Source organism: Alligator mississippiensis, chromosome 3 (genome assembly GCF_030867095.1).
Source record: "Alligator mississippiensis isolate rAllMis1 chromosome 3, rAllMis1, whole genome shotgun sequence".
Taxonomy (NCBI): domain Eukaryota; kingdom Metazoa; phylum Chordata; order Crocodylia; family Alligatoridae; genus Alligator; species Alligator mississippiensis.
Genome location: NC_081826.1, coordinates 101,046,713 through 101,061,964, shown reverse-complemented (window position 1 = coordinate 101,061,964; position 15,252 = coordinate 101,046,713). Strand labels below are relative to the sequence as shown.

The window sequence follows — 15,252 nt, the reverse complement described above, 5'->3', positions numbered from 1 at the left end:
TCAGAATATTTAAAAATATGTGTGCTTCTCCCATTGATTTCACTGGGGCCAAGTACAGACAGTCAAAAAGCCTGAGGGGGAATTGATCCAATCTTCACAAGTTTCTCTAACCAGCGTAGATCAGACTGTTAACATGGAAGTCATGCTCACTCTTCAGTCAGGGAACACAGGCAGATGCCTTCACTGGCTAAAGCCAAAAGGCAAGAGAGGGATGCTCTTGCATGCCTCCCAGCATGCCAGACATTACCGAGGGTATCAGAGTGCATCCAGGGCAGGGGCCATCCCTCATTGGCTGCCCAGCATAAGCCCCCAACCTCCAGATGTTCCTCACCCTGTAGAGAGGGAAAAGCAGAGCCTTCTTGCCCAGGTCCTACCCCACCATGGACTAGGGTATACTAGGAGGAGTTCCCACCATGAAGGGAGGGAAGCATTCCCCATCCCTGCCTGGATGGATGGCTTCACAACCCTGCTCCCTGTGAGGCTCTGCCCCTGATCTGCAGTGGGTAGGGAGGAATGAAATCCTGCCCCCCATCTCAGTCCCCCAAGCTGGGATCCTCCTAGCTGGTGGGCCCCTGTGCTGCAGGGGGTTTTCTTCTGTCTGTGCCTGGCCAGGCTGGCTCCATAGAAGGAAGGATCAGGCCCTACTGTCTAGCACAAGACCCCTGGACTGCCCTGCGTATCTTGTTGGCTGCTGCTGGTGCCAGGCTCTAGCTGGACATGCCAGGGGGCCTGGAAGGATTGCTCCAAGCAATGGGGAAGAGAGTAATCCAGAGAGAAACCGCCTCCCCACCTCATGGCACAGGCCATCCCCATATTGGGAAGACCCCAGCTCAGGTGGCCAAGACAGGGGTGAGGGCTTAATTCCTCCCTTCTTCCCCTGTGGGTCAGAAGCAGAGACTTGCAGGAGGCAAGGGTGTGCAGCTGTTCCAGCCTGGCAGGGGTGGAGAAACCCCCTTGCAGTGGAGGCTTTTCCCAGCTGGGCAGTCCCCAGCTCAAAGCAGGCTGAGACTGAGGCAGGAGCCTTACCCCCCCTTCCCCCCAGTGTGTCAGAGGCAGAGACTTGCAAGGGGCAGATCTGTACATCTGGTCCTGCTGAGGCGATTACATGTAGCATGCCCCGCTTCCCAAGTTGAAGAAAACACTAGAGCTGTGTGAAGCTTCAGGTGCTGATTCGATTCAAAGGAGATTCAGCACAATTCGGTGGCTGAATCTCTGAATCCAAATTGAATCAGGGAACTAAATAAAAGTTCTGAATTGATCTGAAGCTCTCTGAATCAATTCAGAAAAGATTTGGAGAGCTTCTGTGACTTGGGCAGACCCTGCTGGCTACAGCAGGGAGCTGGACCTGGACACCATGCTGGTAAGTAGGGTGCAGAGGAGGGGGCCATGGGGGGACCCCTGCCAGGCCCCATCTTTTGCCTGCTCCTGCAGACCCCCCAAGTGCCCCTCAGCCCCTGCCCACTCTCCCAGCCCCCCCCCCCCATGGCTCCCCACCCAGCCCCAGCTCCTGGTTGTTTAAAAAAAGCCCCATCTCACTGGGTGCTACCAGGCAGGGGGGGCAATCTCTGCTGCCCCCCACTGCCCAATGCTGCATGGGGGGCTCTGCCATGAGCCCCCTGGCCCCCGCCCACTGTCCCAGCATCCTCGTGTCTGCCATGCCCACCCCAGCTCCCAGCCTTTAAAAAAAAATCAAAACAAAAAAAAACTGGACTCACTGGCTGGTGCAGCAGCCTCAGGGCTTCTGGGAGCTTGTAGAAGAGTCCCACATGCTGTGAGGGGCAATGGGGCGCAGCAGGGCTCACCCCTCACCTGGCAGGAGCCAGTGAGTGTGTTTTTTTTTTTTCCAAAGAGCTGGGGCTGGGAGAGCAGGTGGGGGATGGGGCCTGTGTGATTCAGAGATTAGACTGATTCTCGAAATCTCCAAATCAGATTCCGCCAAGTTGATTCAGGACAGTGATTTGAATCACCAAATCGAATCACTGTTCCCTGACTGACCAAATCCAAATCGAATACTGGCCGCTTCGCACAGGCCTATAGAACACCTAATTGAGGGGGACATAGGACTGGGGTGGGAGTGCTCCATTCTCCCATCTCCACCTCACTGCCCCACTGGACTGACAGATGTAGGCAGCATGAAAGGGTGTGGAGCAAAGGTAGAGGTTAGCCCATCTGCCCTGTGAGTGGGGTTAGCAGGGTGCCACAAAGCATCCTGGGATATTGGGGGTTGACCTAACTTGAATCAGGAGGGGATCTGGAACAGAAGTTCAATCAACCAATCCAACCTAAAATGATTAAATTAGATACTACACATCCATCCAGATCTAGCTTTAACTGGGTTTTGCCATTTTGAAAGTGGTCTATGTGCACTGAATTTGTGTTCTGTTACAGGTTTAGTCCAGTTTGAGATCACTTATACCAGTTTATGTGTAACTTCTATCCCTAGTCTGGTAGTGGGATGGAATTGATTTTGCTATTGACCTTGTAAAAGGAAAAACATAAATGTTAACATAAATGCAGAGAAATCTAACCCTAAAGAAACAGGTTAGAATGTCATAGAAAGCACTTGACTGAAAATCATCTCACAAAGAGATTCAGACGTGAAATCACAGAATGTGGTCTTTTACATCATTATGTTGACAAGTGGTGCTACAGTAGTCAGTGGTGTCCTGCAGAGTTGAAAATGTTCCTGAAGGATTTGCCCAGTGAATCAAACATTTTGTAATTGGATTTGGATTTTTTGTAGAATAGAACTTGAGAACAGTAGCAAAGAGTATTGTTTTTTTATGTGTTTGGGTTTGTTTTTTTTTTATCATTATCAAAATAGTTGTTTAAGGAGAGTTCTATTTTTTACACAGAAATATCTAGTTGTGATTTTCTTATATACAATGAATGAACTATCTTTTAAAGGTTCTAAGTGGAAGTAATATTTTTGGAAAGTTATAATTAAACCTAATTTTAGTTTATACATTGTATTTCAAGCACAGACATAAGTGAATTTTAAGAGTCCAAGCATCTGTTTACTAAATTGCTTTCTTTTTCTGAGATCTCTAAATTAAATAACATTGCTGTAGTTATTGAATAACCAAAAAAATGAAAATAATTTGTCATAATATTAAATTCACAAGGAAACATCTCAATTTTTCTTTAGCTTAGTCTTCTCTAGCTACACATTAGTTGAAAAAAAGATTTAGTTTTATACTAATCTATGTAAAAGAGCAAAAATTTAATTATTTATTAGTCATTGCTCAGAAGTAAATATTATTTTTAATCAGAATTTGAATCAGAGGTATTAAAGTTCTTATCTAGAGTTTTTACTGCCAAAAGCTAAATAATTCAAAGTGATTAGGAGTTAGCCCTTTTTTGAGTTATATATCTATAGTCAAAAGTATAGTCAAAATGTATAAACTCCTTTGTGTTATTGTCTGATCAAGGTTCTGACTTGGAATTTTTTTTCCAAGTTTGAACTCCTTATATCAAGTATTTCATGGCAGCAGTATTTTTTACAATATAGTTTATAAGCCAAAACAACGTTTGTGTGTGTGTTTAAAAATCATGATCAGGCTATTAGCATATATTGAATAATACAAATATAAAAGCCTTGCAAAACAAGCACAGATAAAAATGATGTACGACTCAAAAATGCCTATTTCAGTTTTTGAAGATGCAGACTTCCCTCTGCTTTCATAAGCAGTGAGGATGGTACACCTATTGACTGGCCTGGGGGATATGCAGAAAGAGTTGCTGCTCCTTAGCACATCTCTAGAATATGGGCAAGCTCCTCCGTAGGGGTTCCATTCCCATTCATGGCTGAAACATGAAATTCAAATATACTTTATGAAAATAATTCAGCTATAGTCTATTGGTGTTAGTCAAGGACCATCAACTCTGGGAACTAACAGGAATGTATTAAGGGGAATGATTATTATGAGACTGTATTAATATAATGTGGGATCCTATTTGGCCATATATACAATAACTATTTACAGCCTTATCCATTCTCAACCTCTGTCCACATCTGTCCTTTGTACAAGCTAGGTACATAAAGCCAAAGTGGAGGAACCACTATTTCAAGAGACTGCAATACTCAAGGAGTAGGCAGCTGTCTTACAGAGCTCTTTGCTTTGGAGAGAGTCCTATCAATGCTCTTCTCTCACACAGAAAACCCAGAAAACTTGGTGTGGGTGACATCTTCCTATCCTATGCCTATGCTTTTGGATGGAAAGGGTGCTATCTTCAGATAGCTCTCTGTTAAGGTAGGAAATCCAAAAAATGGCTGGTATGGAATACGAGGTTCCAGTTTTCTCCAGAATGCCACAAGAATTGCAGTGATGGCAGCTGCACTTGTGGGGAGAAGAGGAGGAAATCCTTGGCTTACTATAGTACCAGTCACAAGCAAAGAGATGTAACAAGTAGGGTTTGTGGCCTAGGCAAATCCTGTGGGAGAGTAGGGGAAGGGGGGAAGGTTAAACTGACAGCCATAGGGGAGGGAATCCTGAGAGTGCAGGGGAGGTGAGAGTTTTACCTAATCTGGGGTCTCAGAAGCAATCCCGAATTACTGCTGCTGTGGCGTGGTCAACATGCTTTGGTGGTTGCACCTACATCAGCAGCGCAGTGTCCGTGTGTCTGGTTGCTGCTGCAATAGCAATGTTGTGGGTCTGCTTCTGTTGTTGGGGTGCAGACTTCATGGGAGTGTGGGGACCATCCTGTCACCCCTGCCTAAATTGGCACCTAGGGTTGGTTCCCATTCCAGAAGCACCAGGATTTTCACCCTCCTCTGCTCTTCTCAGAAACATAATGATGGAAGCAGTGGCAGTGTTGTTTGCAAATGCGAAATATAGGTAGGCTCTGTAGATGAGACTCTGAGCAAGGTCTTTCAGTCCAGAAAAGTTGAGTCTAATGATTAATCTGGTTCCAGAAAAATGTAGCCTCAGGAATCAGCAGATAAGAGAAGGCTCTATTCTAAAAATGTATTGAACAAAAAGAACCAATTAAAATGTCATTTGGGATTTCTTTTAGAGCAAGGAGCTATCCAGCTACCTTGCACAATGTGCACCCCTACACACTAATGTCCCTGAAAATTCTTGACAACTGGCTCATCAAAAGCCAATGGAACTGAGCTAACTTTGAAAATAGGAAATTGTGTTTGTAACACAGTTACATTTAGATTGACCTAAGTAGGGTTAGGTTGATCTAAATGCCTAAACATGAAGATGCTCAGGGAGGTTAAAGCAGGCAAAATAAATGGTGGACCCAATCTATGTAAATTCACCTGAGGAGGTAAACTAACTTAGACTGGGAATGGATAAGCCTGATTTTCATAGATTCATAGATGTTAGGGTCGGAAGGGACCTCAATAGATCATCGAGTCCGACCCCCTGCATAGGCAGGAAAGAGTGCTGGGTTTAGATGACCCCACCTAGATGCTAGGGTTTAGATGACCCCCAGCTAGATTTTGTGAGCATCTATGTGTGTTTGAAGCATAGCCCAGGGCTGGAAAAGTCCAGACTCTCACCCCATCCTCTGAGTTCCCAAGAAACTACATGAGTTTTCTTATATTTGAAAATAAGAAGCCAGGCCTGATTCTTTAAGTGGAAATGACCTCTGTTCCAAGAGGAAGTGCTTTGACAAAAAAGAATAAACACACTGCTTCATTTACTAGTTTATCCAATTTGCTTTTAATTTACCAAGTCTCCCAGTGTAGGGTCCATAGAAAATGCAGCATGGCCCTCCAAATTGTGATTCTTCAGTTCTGTAAGATTTGGTACAGTGACCAAATCTTTTGTTGTGGCTTATGAAGGACTGGGCAAGAAGCATCTTTTACTAGGGTCTGATTATGCCAACAATGCTACTGAAGCAAAGTGAAAGTGAATTTCTGGTGTTGGACACATGCTGTTTGCTTGCTCTCTTGAGCTAAAAGGCAGAGAGTGGGAGATGATAGGAAGGGGTGTGACTGAACTATAGGGGAAAAAAGCAAGAGGAGATGATTGCCTCATGAAGTTTCAAAGCTTTGGCAGATTCACATCCTTAATATAATGATACAGTGTGATACCTCTTCATTCTCCTGTTGTCATTATAACTTTGCTAATAAATACTAGGCCTTGAAATGGTCCAAATTCTGTTGCCATACGCTCAGAAATAAATCTGCAGTAATTCCATTGGACTCCATGGAATTTCTTCATGTTTATGCTGGTAAAACTAAAGGTAGATTTGCATTCAGTTACATAATAATGTGTTTCATATTGTACATGACAAACCAATGTATAGATCTAGAGTTTGTATGTTTGAAATGCAACTTGTGTTGCAGCTGAACTCTTAGAATTGGGACTTGTAGGTAAGAAATGATGTATGACTGCAACAAATAGCCAACATACATATGCCGAAATAATAGCACAATTGCCACACAATCATTCAGATCTGACAGAGTTCACAGGGGACAAACTATATGAACACCAGCATCAGTCAGTTTCAAGTGGACAGAAGGCTTGCCATAATTATTCACACTGTTTTACTCAGTTTATTTGATGATTAATTTAGTTCAGTTTAGGACATGACAGCAATCAGAGTTATAGTGTGGGCAGATGCATTTCAACTGATCTGCTTCCTATGGAGGGCCAGGTTTTAGTCTTAGGAAATGTTATCTAGATCTTTTTGTACTGTCACAGATTGTCATACACTATTGTGATCAGATTATCCATATTAATACACTATTTGATAAGATAATCAGTAAACCATTATAAAACAATCTAAATGACAGGACTGCCTGTCATCCAGCTTTATACTGATTAGGATCCATGGATATAGAGTTGCTAATCAGCTAGCTCATTCATTTCAATAAAGCTATTTTTTTCACAAATTACTGGCCCATAATTACTTTGGGAATTCTAAATAATATTTCTGAGATCTTTTTAACAGTACAGAAGCAGCCTTGCAAATGAAACAAAAAAGTACCAATTAGATTGAAATGAAATTTATGTCACAGTGACTTAAGTGAATTCTATGAAAGTTAAATGCTGGCTGGGACAGAGAAACACAAACTACAATATACACATCAGTTGATACAAATAAAAGAATATCATATTAGGACACATTTTAGAGAAATGTCTTGATGATAACCAACTGCTTTTTATCATCCAGTTTTGCATCATATAACCAAAGCTACTGTTTACTTAGTCCTGATTAAGATACTAAATTATTAGATTCATTTATGTAAAATCAATATTTTTATGGCAGTGATGATGGCAAGACGTATAGATGGTATGGATACAAAAAGGAGGAGAGAGAAAGGTTATGAACAAAAAGGGAAAAACAAGAAAAGTAAACTTTTAGTCATAATTTCAACTTAAATTATACTGAAATTGAACAATAAAAAAGGTGTGCCTATTTTTAAAAATAATAAAAAGAAAAGAAAACAGTGGGGGGAAAAAAGAACATTGAAATGACTGAATGAATATTAAAAACATTATCTGAGCTGAACAGGTAATCATCAGTGAATGTAGATCTCACCCTCATTAAGTCAAGAGAAAGGAACCTGAGTCCTTAGATTTCTCTTGTTATGCTTTGCTTAAGTAGAGTGAGAAGACTTTTATATACTGTTGAAAGGGACCTTAAATGGAGTAGGTGTCTAAATTCCATTAAGAATGGATGTGTTCATTCTTTCGAACACAATTATTCTTTTGAGGGAATTTCCTAAACAACAATAGTTTCTTAAAAGATACTCATTAAAACTTGAGATAAAATGAAAATAAAAGCAGAAGAGAGAATTTTGTACAACATCTCTAGATGTATAAAAGTCATAAGTTAAATGAGGTCAGAGATCCTTGGTTTATTTACAGAGAAAAGAAAGGTCTTTTTTTATTGGAAGAGAGCTGTATCCCTTTAATGAGTCACAGATCGGCTTGACATTCCCCTTAAAGCATCTGTAACAGGCATTGTAGAACTTTCCTTCCAATGATGCTGTGGTACTAAGGGGACATAGCACGTAAGTACAACAGGAAAAAACCTAGGGTGTGTCTACACAGCAGAATGCAGTGCTTTGTAAATAGCTCATTTGGGGCTAACTTAGTTATCTCAGTTCCTAGAAGTATATCACTGTGTTAGCACAATAGTCTGCTTGGCTTATTAACTGTGTGGAGAAGCCATACTTATCCTTTCAGACTATATCCTCATTAAGTGAAAAGATGCATTTAGGAAGAGCTTAGTGAACACCAGCTGGCTATGCCTACTTAACAACTTTACAGTCAATACAACTAACGCTAACACACAGAACAGCAGGTGGAGTGCATGCAGATAAATGAGAGAATAAAATTCTGTGGGACACAATACAAAATAATAAATGGCACATTTACTTAGTCATTCCTTTTGCCCACTTATTATGTGAGAACCCTGGCTTCTGTTAGTTCTGGAGGACAAAATAAGGATGATAAAACTGGGCTGCTTTATTCTCAAATTCCTTGTTTTCAAAGACATACAAAAAACTAGAACGCTTGGTTCCAAAACGATACCTTTTATTAGACCAACTGGAAAATGGCAAGAAAACTGTCCTTTTCTGCAAGCTTTCCAGATCAAAGTTTTTATCATAGTTTTTAGTTGCAGACTTACATATATGATCAATTGCTATTCTGTAAGGGCATCAAGCAAAACTAGCCAGCTTCAATTCTATGTTAGCTAAGTTTCTAAGAGAGTACAGAAAGACATAAAAAGAAAGTTACATGTTATCCTTAGACCATACTAAGGGGACTTAAAATGTGATCATCTGAAAGTTAAAGCTCATTAACTTATACTAAGTGCTCTCTGAGTGTGTCAAAGATGTGCCACTTCAGACAAAGGTTAACTCTGGGGCATGTTACCTAGCTCATGTTAGGGTAACTTCAGTCTGCTCCGGAAAGAAAATCAACAATTTCATAGAATCACAGAAAATTAGGGTTGGAAGGGACCTCAGAAGATCATCTAGTCCAACCCCCTGCTCAAAGCAACACCAGCCCCAACTAGATCATCCCAATCAAAGCTTTGTCTAACCAGGTTTTGAAAACCCCAAGGTTGGAGCTTCCACCACCTTTCTGGTTGACCTGTTCCAATGCTCTCTCATTCTAGGATGCACCACTCCCAGAGCAAAGATAGAGTTCAGGTATCCCGGCTCCTATAAATTAGTATGGTATATATTAAGCATAACATATAACTTCACCCTTATTTACAAATCCATTTCCACAACACTCCTACAAAAATACAGCAGACCTGCTTGTGAAATGTAATTAATAAAACACAATTTCAATGACAGAAAATAATCCAATTTTTAAGTCTAGTGCTTTTTCCTCTACTCCTATTTTGGCTTCATTTAATAAGCATTTTTATGGCTGAACATTTACAGCCATAAAGAAAGTTATCAGTGAAGTCAAGTTTACAATCCAGGAATGAGGTGTTCCCAATATCACACACATTCCTCCAGATAAGTGGTTCTCAACCTCTTTATGTACTGGGCACTTGTCCATAACTTTTGTGAATTGAGCAGCACTCCATTTTATCATCTATTTAATACAGTGCTTAGTTCCTTTCACAGGGGCCCAACAGTGGAAAGGCAAGGGGAGAAGGAGCAGCTGGGCAACAACAAAACTGTGCGTATCTCCTTACACCCCATGGCACCTTTCAAAGGATCTTACAGCACCCCAGGGTGATACAGATTAAGAGTCACTGTCAATGACACAGTTTGAGTCACAGATTAAGAGTAGCTGTTCTGGATCAAGTATACCTTTTTTGACTAATCACTATGCACAGTATCCTTAAAATTAATGAAGAATGAAAAGCTTACATCAGCCTTCACATTGATTGCAAAGATAAAATTACAATTAAAAAGCATTGAAAAAAAGATAATGAAGAGATTCCATCATGCTAAACCCACGATAATTGCTATCTATTTTCCTTCCCTGTGGAATTCAGCAATCTTCAGAAGTTAGAATGGGATTATGTCCATCACTGGTCACACAGTGATAGATTTAATAGCTGTTTCACACAAATTATTTTACAAATATGTTTCTTTGTTGTTGTTTTTTTTTAAATAACAAGGAAAAATGACAAACCAAATGCATTAATTGTGCAGGCTGATCTATGTATGTGTTATCCCTCAGGAATTATGGAAGTAATAAAGATAATTCAAGCATTATCTTTCTTACTGTTTGAATCCTAAGTGGTTATTAGTACACATTACTTCATTTTTAGAAGAAATCTTTCTTGAAGAAAAGATATAGTATAACAGTAGAATTATCATTGAGTGATTGTATTTAAATGTTGCTAGAATTGATAAAAATATAGAAGCAATGTGTTATTAAATAACAAATGCACAGCTGAGTTTATCAAAGTATCTAATGCTTGGAGATCTTCAAGTTTGCTTCTCGAAATTATTTACCAACCCCATTTCCCAGAGACATACAAGTGAAAATTAAAAGTAATAAAGGCCCTGAAGGTCCACTATAAAAGATAATATAATGCCAATCTAAAAAAAAAAAAAAAAAGAGGTTTTAATTGAAACATGAATTACTCCATTTTTCCTAGAACCTTAAAACTTTTTTTGTATGTAGCATAATGGCTCACTGCTCTTAAGTGTATAAGTCTATAGTGCAACAGGGTGATTCAGGAGTATCAAACTTATGGCCTGTGGACTGGATCTGGCCCATGGAGCCGTATGATTTGTCCTATGTGTCACTGGATTGGCACAAGCCCCACATGCTTACCTTCATGAAGCATGCCACTCCCCACAGCTGGCCCTATGCACAATTTGGAAACAATCTGGATCAGTCCATCCAGGAACAGCATACAAGGATGGTCTTGTGCACAGGGCATGCTGGGCCACCTGCACATGCAGTATGCAGAGCCAGCACAGGATGTGTCCGGCCCAGGATGTGTCCTGCCAGCACAGGATGTGTCTTGCCCACAGAGTGCCAGCTGAACTGACACTGGACATAACACACGGAATCTTGGTGGGTTGTATGAAATGGCCCAGATCAGCCCCCTGTACCACCTATAGAACTGGGCCCATCCTGCGCACCACAAGCTGCATGTGCCCCATGCCCATGTGCTGGCATGTGCCCCGCTACCTTTCCATAAGGATATTTATGGTTAAACACTGGGTTTCTGTTTTTCCATATGTACTATAAAAGTTTTAGTTCCTGAAACCAAGAATAATTTTTGTCATCCTTAAGATAGTGATTTACAATGGAAGTTTCTATCCACCATTGGAGGTATGATACTTAGGTGTACACATTATCACCTAAAAGAAATATGCCATTGATGATCAGCTGCTAGTGCATTTTAATGGATGGAGAGTAGCAGAATAACAGAGTCATATTCTGTACCCTTATTAAGTTGATGTGTTAGATGTGTTGACTAACAAGCTTGTGTACTAATAACCACTTAGGATTCAAACAGTAAGAAAGATAATGCTTGAATTATCTTATAATTATCACTATAAGATGATTAATGTAGTCTGTTGAGTAGGAGGGCAAGGTAGCAATATCAGAACAAAAAACAAGCTGATATATAACCAGAAGCAACTGCAAGGACCCAAGCCCAAACTGAACACCTGTCCATGGACTTAAGCAATGTTTAAACTATTTTATGAATGTTCTGAAAGGACTGTTTCATCTGGTTTTTGTTGGTGGTGTTTGTGCCTCCACGTGTGCAACACTAAAATAAAGTTTATGTTCTATATTCTAATGAACTGTGTATTCAAATTTAGAAAAGGTGTCAGTTGCTAAGGATCAAGTTTTGCTTGTAAATTACATCAACAATTTCTCCTTAACTATGCCTAACAATGACTAACTTTCAATATATAAATGTGAAACATTCTAATACAACCTTGTGAAAATCTTAATCAAACCTATCTTTTAAATGGTTGGACCCTGAGGTATGGCTTTAGTTATTTCTGGGATAAATCTTAGCATAATCACGGTAAAGGGTTTGTGTATAGAGTTTATGTGTAGCTTGATAAGTTCTTGATAACAATGCAAGGATAACTGAATATATAGGTGGATGTATGTTCCAGTTTGGCTGCTTTTACCTAAAATTCTAAGTACTGACTGGTATGGAATAAACTCATAGTGAACCCCAACTTCCAGTCACTTCAGAGCAAACCTTTAAAACATGAAGTGTGTCTGTGGCTGGTTGTTTCAGAATTCTGTATTTCAAAGGTGGCCATTCTTAGTCGAGCATTATTTCTAACTGATCGTTTTGTTTAGGTTGTCAATGCAGAAATCACTTACAGCAGATGACAATAAAATACATCAGGTAAAAAGGTTTGGGCTTACCAAAAGAATATTTCATGTCAACAATTAAACTGACTGTTGGGACACAAGGGCTTCCAGACTGTTTTCCTTTTGTCTGTGAATTGAAAACATGAAATGTCAGAGGAGGTAGGATCATCCAAGACAGTTAAGTTCTGTTGACCAAGTCAGAGAAGCATATTTCAGCTGCTTCTTCCTATGCCAGCTCCTTTGTCTCCTCTTTTTGGCTTGAGGATTTTTGTGAGATGGGATGGAAAGAATGAGGAAGTTTTTAAACAATGTCTGTACTTCTCAATTTCAGCTGGCAGTCATTAGGGCCACTAACAACTTTTTTGCCCATGAGACAGTTCTGTGGATGCAGCTCCAAATGAGTCTTGTCTAAGCAGAAATGTGCAGTTACTCCAAAATTATTGCTAGGCTGCACAATACAATTTGGAAAATGATTTAATTGACACAGCTTAATTTGGAAGATGAATTAATTGAAGGATGAGTTTCCTTTTATTTATTTATTTATTGCATAGAAAGTCCCTCTGAAAGGCTTATATAAATGAAATTTGAACACTTGACTTTCGCGCCTTTGAGTTGCTAATAAAATCTCTCATGCTTAAATTGTTCTGGTTCTTCTTTTTCAGGAATAGGAAGCATTTTTAATACTGAAAATCACCTAATAGATTAGCAGAGAATCAATATTTGTAAAAGAAGAAAGGTGATGCTTGGTAAAAGCTTTCCTTTTCCCCTTCCATGGATGAATACAGATTGAAAGGAAGTTTCAGCATGAATTGTCATACATCACTATGTCTTGTGCTGACAATGGTTCAGCTATGGCCTTGCTTTCTAAGTACACAAACGCATGCCATCCAGAATACAGACCAACCTTTTTCAGCAGCCCGGAGAGTGAAACGTGGTTGGGTGTGGAACGTATTTTTTGTGGAGGAGGAAATGAACTTAACAGAGCCTGTCTATGTTGGTCAGGTATGTTAACACTTCTGTGATTGCTGCAGTCATTAGGTTAAAAATAAATTTTGAGTTAACATGTTAATTAGCATTAATTAGAATCAGATAATTTGACTTTACACAAAGCAATCCTTCCCAGTGATTTAATATTCTCTGCTCAGGGTAACCTAGGAAAATGAATTGAAATTTGTTAAAAGCCTGCACATTTGTCCACACTGGCCCTGACTGTAGAATGGGCCCCGGAGACATGGAGTTCATTGAGGGAGCAGAGACTTGTATCTACTACTGTGTGGTATTAGTATCTCATTTGTCTCAACACCAAATTCATTATGCAATTAAAAATAAAACTCACATAGTGGGTGTTGACACCAGACGTTAAAGTTCCTTCTATCTTCTGAATGAAAGCTAAGGACTCATTTATCAACATCTGGCAATTTGCTTGTGCTATTTTTGGCACTGCATAAAAGCAAGCATACTGAGTGCAATGTAGTTTACAAACAGTATTTAGATGATTTTCTATTACACTAAGTAGCAGCTGATTTACCCCTCATTAATTTTTAATGAAGCAGATTAATACTAAATCCTTTTACCACTGAGAAGCTACAGGAAACTTCATGGTTCATTAGATTAACATAGCTTTAGCACAATGAGCAATTATTTTTCACCCTCTTTTAAAAATGTGCTTTAAGATAATTTTCTTAATGAAACTTTATCACCCTCTCTGTTTATTATTATTTATCATTATTTTATTTTTTTTAAAGACAAGTAATTGTAATCTCTATATCTGGTGTCCCTTTCTGTAAGGTACTTTCTAGATGAATGAACTGAAATAAGTTTAACTGCTAATTAATGAGCACTAAAATTTAATTGGGCCCAAAGGGTAGAGTGCTCAAAATTCATTAATTACTTTTTCAGAGTCCCTTCGAAGTAACTATTGCAGAAGTATGAGGTCTCACTTCTAAAGGAGGTAGTGGAGACATGGCTTATGCTTTTGTTTCTGGAAACTCAGTTTATGAATATCGATAATAACGTCTTGTATTTTCAAGAAGTTTAAAACAATTTTCATATTCTTGCCTTTTTTATTTTTCAGTGTGCAACAGGCAAGTTAGATACAATTTTATTTGAGGATTATAGTTAATTTATTGCTGTTTAATTGTTGTCTAAATCAGCCACATTTTCTACAGAAAAGCATATGCTCAGCTGTCAGTAAGTGAAGTGACAGTCTAAGATCAGCTGGTGACTTCTTAGTAAATAAGACCCTGCAGGAAACGATATCAACAAGAGCCCAAAGACAGACTGCCTCTGTTATTAGCTGTCACTTGTTCCAGTTCACAACTCCTCTTGATATACCACACAATGAGACCTTATTCTTTCTGAACTTTACTTTTTTTGATCATTTCTTTCTAGTTCTCCAAACATCCTCATTTATTTAATATTTATTTATGAATGAATACTGACTTCAGCAAGCACGTTTTTGAAAAGGAATGTGTCCATAAACATAACTCGAGACATATTAAAGCAACTATCTAGCCTTTTGGGCCCAATTCTCCTTTCTGTTAAAAAGGGATTCTTTTGTGAGACAGTTCTGGCTTAAAGAAATGTATATATTTATAGTGTAAAGAAACCTTAGCATAAATAAAAAAAAAATGTTCTTTGTACATATTTGCAATTTTTTTTAATGATAGAAAGAATCTAATCTCCAAGCAGCATAGTCATATCAATATATACAAATCTTCTGGCCAGAATTACTTAAAAAGCAGTCATAGCACTAGAATATAAAACATTGAGACTATCTTCCTTTTTTGACAGCTGTTTTTTTCCGTGTTCTAAATTTTATAACTTGCTTGGATCATCTAGAATTTTTTTCTGCCTCACAGGAATGTGCAGTTTACTTTCTGTTAGGGATGGTTGGAATATTTTTGATGAAACTGAAACTTTCTAAGATGATATATTGGATTCATTGGCCAGGAAAAAAACTGGAGAGAAGTGAAAATATACTGTTATTTTCTATAGCCTGGAGATTACAGCA

General features: G+C 39.2%; 1 protein-coding gene across 7 annotated transcripts in view; it reads left to right on the top strand.

Annotated features, from left to right (window-relative positions):
* Positions 1 to 15,252, top strand: part of CDH19 (cadherin 19) — a 101,407-nt gene that overhangs the window by 25,053 nt on the left and 61,102 nt on the right. For 4 of the 7 annotated variants that reach the window (XR_009460779.1, XM_059724265.1, XM_019490572.2 and 1 more), the window contains one exon: positions 12,902 to 13,241. Coding sequence is in view for 6 of the 7 variants with exons in the window: in XM_059724265.1 (XP_059580248.1) it covers positions 13,011 to 13,241 (231 nt within the window). In the remaining variant the exon portion in view is untranslated. Of the gene's footprint in view, positions 1 to 4,509; positions 12,274 to 12,901; positions 13,242 to 15,252 lie in introns of those variants that run through there. The other 3 variants (XM_019490574.2, XM_019490575.2, XM_059724264.1) reach the window with 3 other exon arrangements.